Source organism: Desmodus rotundus, chromosome 10 (assembly GCF_022682495.2).
Source record: "Desmodus rotundus isolate HL8 chromosome 10, HLdesRot8A.1, whole genome shotgun sequence".
In the NCBI taxonomy this organism is placed as follows: Eukaryota; Metazoa; Chordata; class Mammalia; order Chiroptera; family Phyllostomidae; genus Desmodus; species Desmodus rotundus.
This window is the reverse complement of record NC_071396.1, coordinates 11,180,036-11,194,043: the sequence shown is the minus strand read 5'-3', so window position 1 is coordinate 11,194,043 and position 14,008 is coordinate 11,180,036. Positions and strand designations below refer to the sequence as shown.

Genomic DNA, 14,008 nt, shown 5'->3' with positions numbered 1-14,008 from the left:
ACTATTCTTACCCTCCCCCTATTTTCTACCTACCATTTATACTACTTATTCTCTGTACCATTTCCCCCTCTCTCCCCCTCCCACTTCCCTCTGATAACCCTCCATGTGATCTCCATTTCTGTGGTTCTGTTCCTGTTCTAGTTGTTTGCTTAGTTTGCTTTTTTTTTTTTTTTTTTAGGTGTGGTTGTTAATAACTGTGAGTTTGCTGTCATTTTTACTGTTCATATTTTTTATCTTCTTTTTCTTAGATAAGTCCCTTTAACATTTCATATAATAAGGGCTTGGTGATGACGAACTCCTTGAACTTGACCTTATCTGAGAAGCACTTTATCTGCCCTTGCATTCTAAATGATAGCTTTGCTGGATAGAGCAATCTTGGATGTAGGTGCTTGCCTTTCATGACTTGGAATACTTCTTGCCAGCCCCTTCTTGCCTGTAAGATTTTTTTTTAATTACTTTATTGTTGTTCGATTACAGTTGTCTGCATTTTCTCCCCACCCCTCCCCCCATGTAAGGTCTCTTTTGAGAAATCAGCTGACAGTCTTATGGGAACTCCTTTGTAGGTAACTGTGTCCTTATCTCTTGCTGCTTCTAAGGTTCTCTCCTTCTGTTTAATCCTGGGTAATGTAATTATGATGTGTGTTGGTGTGTTCCTCCTTGGGTCCAGCTTCTTTGGGACTCTCTGAGCTTCCTGGATTTCCCGGAAGTCTATTTCCTTTGTCAGATTAGGGAAGTTCTCCATTATTTGTTCAAATAAGTTTTCAATTTTTTGTTCTTCCTCTTCTCCTTCTGGCACCCCTATAATTCGGATGTTGGAACGTTTCAAGGTGTCCTGGAGGCTCCTAAGCCTCTCCTCATTTTTCCAAGTTCTTGTTTCTTCATTCTTTTCTGGTTGGATGTTTGTTTCTTCCTTCTGGTCCACACCATTGATTTGAGTCCCAGTTTCCTTCTCATCACTATTGGTTCCCTGTACATTTTCCTTTGTTTCTCTTAGCATAGGCTTCATTTTTTCATCTGTTTTTTGAACAAATTCAACCAATTCTGTGAGCATCTTGATAACCAGTGTTTTGAACTGTGCATCTGATAGGTTGGCTATCTCTTCCTCGCTTAGTTGTATTTTTTCTGGAGCTTTGAAGTGTTCTGTCATTTGGGCCTTTTTTTTTTTTTTTTGTCTTGGCACGTCTGTTACTTTAAGGGGCGGAGCCTTAGGTGTTGACCAGGGAGGGGTAACGCTGGTCGCTGCGCTGTGATGCTGTGCGTGGGGGAGGGGCCAAGAGGGAGCCATGGCACTTGCTCCACTCTCTGCCGGATTTCAGTCACTCCCTCCTCTACCCACAATCAAACTGGGCCCCTCTAGTGCTGGTTCCTGAGTGGGTGGGCTTGTGCACACTCTAGGCCCCCGTGGGTCTCTCCAGCGACCTCTCCTGTAAGGCTGTTTCTCCTGCTGCTGCCTCAACCCCCATGGGTGTTTTCAATCAGAGGTCTGAGGCTTTATTTCCCTGCGCTGGAACTCTGGGTTGCATGGACTGTCACCCAGTCCACCAGTTGCTGCCTCGGCAGCCAGCTGCAGCTTTGCCCACCCTGCTCCACAATCCGCCACCTCACTGGGTCTGCCAGCTGCAGCGTTGCCGGGAGTCCTCTCTGCCCGGCTGCCAGTCTCCGCCCCTCCTACCGGTCTGGGTGAGTGTTTCTTCTTTATCTTCTTGGTTGTCAGACTCCCATACAGTTCGATTTTCTGTCAGTTGTTTTTTTTGTTTTTAAATTGTTGTCCTCCTTTTGATTGTGCGAGGGGGCACGGTGTGTCTACTTACGCCTCCATCTTGGCCAGAAGTCTGATAATGCATTGTGATGCTAAATGTATGTTACCTAAAACCATGGTGAACCATATTTTGTTGCTGGTGCCGAGAAATGCAGTTGGTTTTTGCATATTGACTTTAATCCAGAAACTTTGCTAAATTTTTATTAATGCTCATGATATATCTATATATTTCTCTTTGATTTTCTAGGCACATACCTATCACCTTCAAAAATTTCTATTTTTTGTTTCTTTTCCAGTCTGATCTCTTTCTCTTGCCTTCCTGCACCGCCTGGGCCTCTGGTCCAGGTTAAACACAGGTGGAGGAGTGGATGGCCCTCTGTGGTGTTTCAATCATGAAGGAAGAACTTCCACCGGAGCTTGCTTTCTCCAACCCTGGTTTCGACTTTGACCTGTGATTAGTTTAGGGGTATTTTCCTAGTGTCCAGGAATAGCAGGGTTTTCAAAGAAACTTTTAGTTATTGGCTTCTAGCTAGTTGCATTTTGATCATACAATTTAAGTCCTTTGGCTTTGTGGTCCATTACACGGTCAGTTTGGGCACGGCAGAGTGCGTGCCCTGCAGTGTCCCGGGGGTGCCTGCTATCGATCTGCTCCTCATGCTGTTCCAATCTTCCCCATTTTCACTGACTTTTGTGTTCTTCTTCTATGAGTTCCAGAAAGAAGGGTGTTAAGGTCTTTCACTATGAATGCAGATTTGTCCACTTTTATCTGTAGTTCTGTAAAGGTTTGCTTTATATAATTTGAGGTCGTGTTACTAGGTACGAACGCATTTAGAATTATTAACATAGCTTGGAGAGTTAAAGCAATTCTTACTGTACTGTAACATAAGGTCACACAATTTCAGTGAGCGCTTTTTGCCTTAAATTCTATCTTTTTTCAAGATAGTCTATGGTAAATTTCCTCCCCTTTTCTATGGTCAAACTTTATGTTTTAGGTCTGTACTTTCTAAAGAACATGATTTCTTTGTATTTTGCTTTACATTTTTATATAGTCTCATAATCTCAGCCTTTTAACTGGACCATTTAGTCCACTGACATCTAATGTAACTATTGATTTATTTGGTTTTAAATTTATTATTAGCATTATGAAAACAAGAAGCCAGTATTTGCTTCTGAGACTTTATAGGTTGTATGGTTAGTTTAACTTGAGTTATCAGCAGGGGAAACAATCTAAAATTACTCTCTGGGGATAAAAGAAAAGGTTCATTTCTTTTTTATTCTCTCAACATCAGCAAAGAACTTACATAGATAGGCAATAAATATTTATTGATAAATTAATAAACGTGAGGTCTATATTTTGGCCGTTTCTAAGAACATTACCTGTGATTCAGTAAGTTCACCAGTTTATTAATGAAAGGAGTTTCAGGGACAGAAACTGGCCCAGAAACTATATTTATTCGACAGGGTAGTAGAATTGGGATGAGAAAAAGGATACTTTTGTGACTTTCACCCAGGGGATGAGAAACAGGAAATGTAACTAATTGAGGCATTAGAACTAAAATTAAAAAAAAAAATTTAAGGCCTGGAACAGACTTCAGTATTTTCATTTATCAAAATAATTTGGGGAAAAGATCCAAGCCCCCCAAAAATGCACACACGCATAAAATCCAAATCAGGAGAATGGAAACCTATTACTACCTCCTGTTTTTGGGCCATGACTTCAACTAAAGAAAAGCTGGAAGACAGAGGAATGCCGTGCTCCGCGCAGAGGCCCTCCCATCTCTCCACGACCAGCTGGCGGAACTCCGCTGTCAGGACCCCGCTGTAGACAAGGCAGGCCGCCGAGACCAGGACGTCGCCCACAACTCCCTCCAGCCTGCGGTCTATTCGATGGATTGTTTCTTGCCATCGGGTCTAAAGGTTAAAATAAAAACGAGTGACTGATATTTGCTATGCTATATACCCTTTTGAGACATTTTGGACATGAACAGTCTCCACGTGGGATCTGTCTTTGCTGTTTCTATTACTCTTGTCATGCTGTAGTTGTAATAATAAATATTGGGTGAAGTTTAAAAAAATGCTTTTGAGGGGAACATGAGTCCTGTTCATGGATTTGTTAAATGTCATATATGCTAAGATTCATAGCCGTTTCCAATTCTTCTGTGACAAAGCAGGATAATTTTAAAAATATAAATTCACTACAGTGCATTATTAATGATGCTCAACAACAGTTGTCAATATTTATTAAACCCTCACTTACCTGACACTTCACTTGGAAAATCTCACTTGACTCTTTCAATACCCTGTTACGTAAAAAAAGCCCCCGACTTCATTTTAAGACAAGCAAGCTGAAGCCTGGAGAAGTTAAGCGACTTGTTCAAGTTCGCAAAGCTTCCGAGGGGCAGCTGGACCTGAGCCGCATGGCCTCCTCCCACAGCCACGTCTGTGCTGACCTGGGCAACAGTGAGGCCTGCCCATCAGGAGCCCTGCCTTCTGGAAGCTCTGAATCCGGGGCAGTGCCGATGTTCTACTGCCTCTCAACACACACTTGGTTCTCCAGGCCATCTACCGCTTTTGAGGGATGTAATCTCCCTCTGATTGTCTAGTTTCATAACCTCCTTCTTCCTGCCCTGAGGGAGTCTTCCCTGATAAGCATCTATTTAAACAAACTACATTAAAATTATCTGGAGGATTCTGTACCATCCTTTGAGGTAGGTGAGGTATGAATGAACCAAGGTTCTGCTCGGCTCCCGAGGGATTAAGAGCATAGAGGAGGAGGATGGATTAGAAGAGAAATAATAAGAGAGGTCAGAAGGTGGACAGAACAAAGCCTAAGTTTCTGTCTCCTTCCTGGAGACAGCTGCAGCCTTTCAGCTCGGGCTGCCCTCGTGCGGGGAAAGAGCACTCGGGCACACTCACAGCAGGCCTGCTCCGGCCTCACAGACAGAGGTGTGCTGCGCCTCAGACACAAGCGAACGCAGCTCCTGAACTTCGTGGTCTGTTGCCGCTCTTTCCATTCTACCCGGCCAGGATCCCTTATTTGTATCTGAATAGGAGTGTCCACTGATCTCAACAAGCAAATGGAGAGTGAGGTTGTTTTAGGCGATGTGTGTGTGTGTCTGTGTGTACACATACAGCCTTCCGTGAAAACAGCATCTCGGGGTTTGTCAGGCCCGTCAGAAGAGAATGAGGGGGATATGAGACGAAAGGAAGCCCTGCCTTCTCGTCCTGCAGAGCGGTCAGTAAGACAGAGGCGCACTGCAGGCGCCTGGTGGCCAGCTTCCTTCGACTCGCTAACACTTCTTTTTCAGCAACAACATCTTGGTAGGTTGCCTGCAAAAACAGCAGGTGTTCTTCAACCTTAAAGACAAATCAATTTATTTTAATTATATTTTATTGATTATGCTATTACAGTTGCCCTGATTCCCCCCCCTTTGACAATCAATTTATTATTGAGACATACCATACTCTCATTTTGCCTCAAGCACTCATTTTTATTTATAGAAATACAGTGTGTAACCACATCATCTTCACATCCTGTCCGACACTTCTTGTATCTGAGTTTGCGAGAAACGCCTCTGAGGCCAGGCAGGTAACACGAATGCCTGAAGTAGGCTTAGATCTTATTCTGGCCAAGTGAGCCCAGGGTTTGCCAGAGCTTCTGAATTTTCAACAGAACATAGAAATTTCAAATGAAATCCCCAGACTTAACAATTTTGGCAATTACCTCACACTGCAGAGGGTAGGGAGAGAGGCTGTACGGGCCAAACGGGAGATGCCAATGGGCTGAGTTTGCCCACTGGACCCCCATCTCCACGACTTTGTCCCCTCTCAGCATCAGTCCCCGTCAGAGACGTGTGTGACAGGGACTGATGATCTCAGTTCCACTCTGGTTCTCATAACGCTACTCTGTTTTAATTTTAAACCAAGACATGTAAGGAATAACCATGTCTTTACAAAGCAGCAGAGTAATTGATGTAGACGGGTTAAGCACAGTTTTTTAAGAACACAGACTGATACTGAGCAAATCTTTGGCAGGAGAAAGCTATAAACATCTTCTAGGACAAATTTGGTCAAAGGCTAAATTAATATATTATTGACAGAATAATAATAATTAACATTATGGAGCATTTTATTACATGGCAGGTACTAAGACTTTTACATTTATATTATTCACTTAACCCTAATTAATCTTGTTCTACCTTCGTTATTATCCCCATTTTATCTGAAACTGATAAACTCTGAGATAATGACTTTTCCCTGATGGTTTCCTCTAGTTCATGAAGGTGTTGACAGTTTAGCAAGTGAAAAAGGCTCTTACCAGCTGCAAACCTCTTTGTTTTTCAGCCAGCCTCTGTCGTGCAATTTTTAGAACACTCTGAGCTTCAGCTACTTGGACTTGTTTAGGGCCCACCAGCTTAAAAGGAATGTCACAACATTCGAGTGTTAAAAAAAGTCAAGAACACTTTAAAATGCCACGTATGTTTATTTTATATATATATATATATATATTTTTTAAGATTTTTAAAATTTATTTTTAGACAGAAGGGAAGGGACGGAGAAGTAGAGGGAGAGAAACATCAATGTGTGGTTGCCTCTTGTTTGCCCCCTACTGGGGACCTGGCCCACAACCCAGGCATGTGCGCCCTGACTGGGAATTGAACCAAGGACCCCTTGGGTTTGCAACCCACTGAGCCACACCAGCCAGGGCTTAAAATGCCGCTTATGTTTAAAAGACATTTATGGATCAACCCTTAAAATTAACTCTCCTAGAATCATGTGCACAAAAGAAACATAAAGTACTTTAGCGTGGTGAAACATAGCACAGCAAACAAATGACACAGCAGCAGTTGCCATAACTGCAGAAGTTTGACCGGAGTACCTGATACTTGTGTGAGTTAGCAGAGCCCGTTTGACTACCGTGCTTCTCATGAGGCATTCTCTCCATGGAAGTTCACTGGGGTATTGCGCAATAAAAATTATTTCTGGACATTCAATTACTGTGATGGGTCACTTCCACACTGTTTTGGGCATTTTGGAGGAAAAAGCATACCTTCTGAACCTCGTTGTAGTTATTCAGGGCTATGATCCACTCACACAGAGAGCAACACGCAACAGAAACTAGAGCGATCTTGCTTGGGTTGAAATCAGGCAAGGTTAAAATTTTCTTCAGCCTCATGAAAACCTAGAGAGAAGACAGTTCACGTATGACGTGAGAAAAAATACTATTGATCTGACGTCTTCTCCAGTCTACACTGGAGTAAAATTTTATTTCGTGTAAGAAGCACCTAACTACTCTCCCACAATAGAAAAGGCACATACCGAGGTGCACCTGGCTCTGGTACCAATAATTGTTTTAAGAGGGGAAAAGCCTCTGTTACAAACATCTTGTTATTACTGCTGTTGTTGCAGTAGCTTTGCTTTCGTTTTTATAAAAAGGACCTCCATTTCAAAGTAAAAATGAAACAGGTTAACCTTCTCCAGCTTTACAAAATTCGGTGCACAGGGAGGTCTGGAGCCACCGCCATGTGCTCCCAGCTGTGAGGAGCTGGGAAGGGCTGGCTCCCCTCCCCCCATACCCCTGGGAGGCCCCAGTCGGAGGGTTGGCAGGTAAATGGTGATGGTGGTGATGGTGGTGGTGGTGGTGGTGGTGGTGGTGGTGGTGGTGGTGGTGGTGGTGGTGCGGCCACCCAGGCTCACCGAGGACTTTCTCTAGCTCTGCTGTGTCACAGGCCACCTCATCTGAATGGTACAACCTGTTTACAGACAGATACATGATATTTCTCATTGCTTTTGGGGGCCATAATCAGAACAACACCTTTCTCAGATTTTTTCTCCCTTCCTTCCCAGCCAGGCTGCTTCTCTCTTGCCCGAAAGGACAGAGCCACTTTGCTGAATAATTTAGATGGCGGGTGGTCCATTCTCTACTTATTACTGGTGGCCTTATTATTATATACTGTTAGGCCTTTAGTCTCTTTTTTTTAAAAAAAATATTTTATTGCTTATTTTATTTTATTATTTTACTTTATTTTATTTCAATTACAGTTGTCTGCATAGTCGCTTCTTTCAATGAGTTATTATTTGCAGCTTGAAAGATCTAGTGAAACAAACCACAGGGAATCATTTTTGCCAAGAATGTTTCAGAATGGGTAGTTGTTGCATTAATTAACGAGTAATAGAGATACAGACACTGACGTTCTGCTACAAAAATTCACGTTGTGCAAATGCTACCCTATATGTCCTAACAGCCCAGATCGTCATCGCTACTAGTTGATTATATTAGCTCTATAACGTCTGTCTTCCCCGATACAAAGTAAGCTTCATAACGTCAAGGAGTGAATCGGGCTTGTAAACTATCATAATGTCTCATAGCGTCTCTTACAAGGCAGATACCCCACAAATATTTACTGAATGAGTTCATGTCCTTCAGCCTAGGACACTCTGTTTATTTGTCTACAGATCTGTCTGCCTTCCCCTAAACTTAGCTCGTAGCTCAGCTCCTATGTAGTATCCCGGTTTCCATATTCATCCAGCCTCTAAACATCACCCAGTCCCACTTCCACACTTTCAGGTATTTGTTATGGCAGCAACCACTTCTTGGTACCAAATTCTGTATTAATTTCCTGTGGCCATTGTAACAAATTACCATAAACTGGGTGACCTAAAATGACAGCAATTTATGCTCTTACAATGCCTTCCGGGGAGACCAGGAAGCTGAATCGAGGTGGAGCATTGCACTTCCTCTGGGGGCTTTAGGGCAGAAGCTTCTTCCAGCTCCTGGTGGCTTCAAACCCGGCTTGGCTTGTGGCCGCAGCCGTGGCCTTGGGCTTTTCTGTGCTTCTATCAAGACAATGCCCAGACCCTTGTGACATCTTGCCTCCCCTGCCTCACCCCTATGTCCTCTTCCTATGAGCTTCCCTCGTCTAGCATGGGCTGTCTACTCGACTGATGCCCCACGCCCCTGCTTGCTCAGGATGTTGGCCCACCAGTGGCCTCCTTGGGGTCTTCCAGAGAACCTACAGTCTTCGGCGTTAGACCTGCTCCTACAGAGGGAACTCCTCTCTTGGTGTCCACACCCCTATCTTCTTTCCTTTTTTCCTGGGCTCCAAGGTGCCCTCTGCTTCCACCCACATACATTAATATTGAAAAGTGCTCAGAACAGTGTCTCACACATGCACACAGACGTTTGACACACAAATAAAAATAAATCTCAGAGGTCGGGTTCAAGACGGTGGCCCGGGAAGACCCTGCACTCATCTCTCCCCCTGGAGACACCAAATCTATGGCTGTACACAGAGCAATTATCCCAGAACTATCCGAGTGGCTTCCACGATTTGGGCAAATGAGAAAAAACCCACACTGAAATGGGTAGGAGAGGCTAAGACACAGTCTTGCCATAAACCTCATTCCGGGTGTGGGAGACACAAAAAGGACGAGAGAGAACAAACGTTGGGGAGGATGTGGAGAAGAGGGGACCCCTGTGCGCTGTTGGAGGGAATGAAAATCGGTGCAGCCGCTGTGGAGAACAGTGCAGGGATCCTCAATGAGTTAATGGCAGAACGTCCCACTTCTGGGTATGCACCTGAAGGAGACACGGACTTGAAAACGCATCTGCACCCCAGGTTCGCTGCGGTGTGTGCACGGTGGCCAAGACACAGGAGCAACCTGAGTGTCCAGCGGCGGTGAACGGATGAAGACAACGTGGTCCGCACACGGGGACGTTGTTCAGCCACGAAAGAGAAGGAAATCCTTCCCTTCACGGACCACAACACGAATGGGCCTCGAGGGCCCTGTGCTCAGTGAAGTAAGTCAGACGGAGAAAGACAAACACTATATGATTTCTTTCTCATGTGGAATCTAAAACCAAAACCAAAACGCCAAACTCACAAATAGAGAGAACAGGTTGGCGGCTGATGAGGTGAGGGGCTGGGCGTGGGGGAAGTGGGCGCAGGGGGAAAGGAGGCACAAACTTCCAGTGATGAGGTTGGAGTTCCCGGGAGGCCATGCACACCATGCTGTATCGTTGGGAATTGTTAAGGGTGTAGATCCTGAAAGCCATCACAAACCACGTGGTGACTTGTGGGGGTGACCGTTCTGCACTATACACAAACGCCGAATCATTACGTCGCCCCCTACACCTGAAACTCACAGTGTCACATGTCAATCACAGCTCAAAAAGTCCTCAGACACGTTTGTTCGCTCACTGCACTTCCGCAATGTAATTCAATTGATCCAGAGCGACTTCCCCCATGGCTGGCCTCTCCTCTGCTTCCGCTATTTAAAGCAGTTCTGAGATGTGACACCACCTGATCTCAGCGACACCCTGCTTTTCCTCGACACTCCAGAAAACCTGTTGTGTTCAGGGCTGCAGCCTCCTCTGACCTTTCAACTCTCACCACTGCCTTCCAGTCCAATACAAAATTCTAATTTTAACACTTCTATTGACCCTTACAGTTTATAAATACGATGTATCCATCCTGCATTAATTAGCAGTCGACTCTGTACCTTCTGAGGTATGCGGTCCTTGTCCAGGTTAATCAGCTTTCTCAGGAAGCCGGTCTCGGAGAGCAGCAGCTTGGCGGTGGCCCAGGAGGGCTTCTTCTGCAGAAGGATGCACACCGCGTTCATGACAGTCAGCACGAGGAAAGGCGGCCGCGTGTACACTCTGCGACAGACGGCGAGAGCCCGGTCAGCCTCGCGTGACAGCCGAACGCGCCCTGGACACTCTCTCAGAAGACGACGCACACAGCTTTTCAACAAGGATTTGACAAGCACACCTGTTTGCTGATACACAGCTTTTTTCATTATTTGGGTTATCTTTAAACATTTGGGTATCTTTAACATGTGGGTATGTTTGCTTGAGGAAGGTGAAATGCCTGAAACTTAAGTACAGGGGACCTCTCAGTGAGAGGTTAATTTCTTTCACTCTAAGTGGGTTCTCCGTAGAGATCTTTGAAGTAGGGCCCTCCTGTCTCGCCCCCGTGTTCACTGACTGCTGACAGAGACGTGTGTGCGTGTGTGTGAGCACCTGCGTGCACGCAGGGGAGGGTATTTGGGTCGACACTTGTGATTTAAGGGGAGCTGTAAGGTGCAGCTCCCTTACGTACATCCTCTGACTCAGCTGCTGACAATGCCGTCGCTGGAACACTGGAGAGCGCCTCTCAGCTGTGTCCTCATCAGGGGACAGGCCACTGCGCCACTGAGGAGAGGGTGACCCTCAGGGCTTGGAACAAAAGGGACAGGTCTGTCCAGGGGCACGAGTCTCCCCGAATGAGAATTGTGCAGACTACGCAAAGGGGGGGCCGGCGGCAAAGCCACCCGTGTGTGTGCAACGTTATCTACAGGAGCCCCCAGCACGGTCCCCTGCCTTAAATTCCATCACTAGGGAATCATCCAGTTACAGTCACCTTTGTTCTCTGTAACTGTCTTTTAAAACGCAGGTAGTTTTCGGGACTAAATAAATCATTATCACTTATTTTGAACTAACTGATCAGGGTGCTTTCCTGAGATTGTCAGTCTGGCTTTTCTAAAATAACGAGAAAGACGGTAACAGGAGAACTAGGAAAGAAGAGGCAAGGCCCACAGAGGGGAAACGAGAGTTCTGAAACCAAACTTCCCCCAACTTTGCCCGGGTTCAGGTCTTTTTAAGGCGATCACGATGAACGTGAAGACACATTAAGACAAAACGTATTATCTGTGAAACTTTAATGTGAATTAAAGAGCTAACAGGACTAAACAGACTCTGAAGCCCTCCACTACCACACAGGGCCCCGTGTCCTGGACTCCTACTGGTCTCCGCTCTGCATTTGCTGCCGCCCGCTGCCTTCTGCTAGTGGCTGGTGTGCAAACCGGCAGAGGACGGGACTGCCACGGGGCTACTGTCTGATTTTGATGCCGAAAAGGGCAGCTAGGGAGGAGGATGGACTGCTGGACCTCGCTCCCACAGGCCCTGGGAGAGCAGCGGAGACCATGTTAGGAGGCACTTCACTTGTCTGGCCTTTTGAAGTGAAACACCCAGTAGCCACATCACGAGGGAGAATCTTTAAAAAAGGGCGTCTGCACAGAATTCAAGCACAAGGCGCGCTCCCCTTAGCGTCTGTAGGACTCAGGCAGGAAAAGGGCCTACTTGATGAGAGCCGACTTCTTAGCACTCCAGGGACTTTTATTGAGCGCTTGCGTCTTGTCAGATGCTGCCCTAGGTATTTTACGTGCTGTAACTCATCCAATCCTCTCAACATCTGTTATTGGCCCTGCTGTGTAAAAGGGAAGCTGAGGCACAGGAAGTGGCAGTGTGAGGATTCCAGCCCGGGACACTTGGTACCAGAGCCCGTGAGCTCCACACTGCTGTAAGACCCTGCCCCTCGGAAGCCAGGCCAAAGGGGGCTTGGGCGGATCTCCCCTCGGGACTATCTGCCAAGGAGAAGGCAAGAGACTGGGACTTATGGAACAAGGCCACGAGGTACAGTGTGGGCAGCTCTGGGGAAGGGCCGGGCCCTGCTACTTCTCTGATGTCATCTCCTGACCCCCCTCGCTCACTGAGCACCAGCCCTGGTCTTTGGCAGTTCCTGAAGCCCAGCAGGCACATTCCTCCTTCAGACTTTCGTGCTTTCCATCTCTCCTGCTTGGAATCCTCTTCCTCTAGATCCCTTCCCAGGTTACGTGCCAGCTCCACTGAGTCCTCTGCTTCTGTTATGTTCAGTAAGTAACCTGCGTAGCTAGAACGGGCCTGGCGCGCCGTGTGTGCTTGGCGTGTTGCTGAATGAGTGAATGAGCATGTGCACACAGCAAGTGCACGTGAGTGAGGCAAAGGAGCTGCAAGTCTTCCTCTTGCCCGTCTTTCTGTGCCTTTGTTCTCAGCGTTAGGTGGGGAAGCTTCAGCACTGTGAATGCTTTGCTCCTCCCATAAAAATACACTGGTTAAAACCGCCTGTTGCCATATTCTATTCTTATCTCCAGAGCTGATAATGTTTATAAACATCACGGTAGATTTGCTTCATATTTCTGCATCTTCAATTGAACTGCTGCTTTCTATACATAATGGAAAACTCAAAACACTCCCGAGATGTAGTAGGCAAGTTCCCCCCATTCGTTGAGCTAGAGAGTTCAACTTAAAAATTATCTCATCCAAAGATTCAAATCAGAACCATCAGATTCAAATCTTTGTACCTTAAAGCATTTCGTTTCTCCTTGGGTTTTCTTAGGAATTTCTCCTTTGTTGCTTTTCCCACACAGGGAAAAGTACGTCCACAGTGCCCCCTAGTGGCGATGGCCAACAGGGCAGCATCAGATGCAGTACTGCATCCCTGCAGCCCCAGAGCACCCTGCAGTTAGACTGGCCTGGGCAGCAGTACCCTGGCCCCTTATTCTTGGACCTGCAGGTCAGGCATTTATATAATCACCAGGCCTTTCTTTCTGGTCCAGACGATGCCGTATTTTATCAATTCTAAGATGCACCTCGTACATCTCCAACATCGGGATTCAGTTTATAACCGAGGGCACAGCGTATAGTTTACTTGGTAGTATTTTTTCTCTCTAAAAGGCGCCTAAAGCACAGATTCACTGATGAGCTCCACACTGCTGTATCCACACTGCATCAAGATTTCACTGATGCCTTACAACTGATAGTATCACAACATTGGTTAGGCACAGTGTATATCACACATAAAATCTAGAAGTGGAACACAGACTTTGTTACTTTTGCCACGAACTTACACTTGGTTTGGAGCTTTTCCAATGGAAGAGAAACAGGTGCATTGCTCACCTCAGCTCAGCAACATCAGCTTTGTCCAGGGCTTTCAGGGCCACCGTCGCCTTGGTTAAGGCCGGCAGGACACTTTTCAGTTCATTGGTGGTCGTCTGCAGTAAAGGCAGAAGCCCCCAAATACTGGTGAACGCATATAGTTGCATATTTACAGTTTTTATATACTGAATGCGGAAAACATGATTTGACATTTTTGCCATACCCCTAACTGATGCATCTGGATGACCTGGGTATGTACACCCGTGCCTACCCTGGTGGAAATAAATGGGTGGTGTGTCCTAACTGCAGTTGGTCCCCGTGAGAACTTGCCCGTGAGAGGCAAGAACACTGAGTGCTGTCTGCCTTTCCTATTAGACCCGGTGTAGTAGTAACAGTGTCCAGGGAAGAGTGGCTCGGTTAACAGTGGGTCATTGTAAAGCTAATGAAGCTGTGGCTTCTGAGCCCCTCCCTTGCACAGGCCCTGGAGGAGCTCTGCCAACGTGTTTGTAGGG

The 14,008-nt window shown here is 46.1% G+C and overlaps 1 protein-coding gene across 1 annotated transcript in view; it reads right to left on the bottom strand.

The window, feature by feature from the left end:
- DNAH14 (dynein axonemal heavy chain 14) overlaps positions 1-14,008 on the bottom strand; it is a 182,140-nt gene that overhangs the window by 33,121 nt on the left and 135,011 nt on the right. The window contains exons 59-64 of the mRNA XM_053913105.1: positions 13,518-13,612; positions 10,262-10,421; positions 6,810-6,941; positions 6,078-6,173; positions 4,976-5,116; positions 3,455-3,670 (exon numbers count right to left, since the gene is read on the bottom strand). Coding sequence (XP_053769080.1) covers positions 3,455-3,670; positions 4,976-5,116; positions 6,078-6,173; positions 6,810-6,941; positions 10,262-10,421; positions 13,518-13,612 — 840 coding nt within the window. The remainder of the gene's footprint in view (positions 1-3,454; positions 3,671-4,975; positions 5,117-6,077; positions 6,174-6,809; positions 6,942-10,261; positions 10,422-13,517; positions 13,613-14,008) is intronic.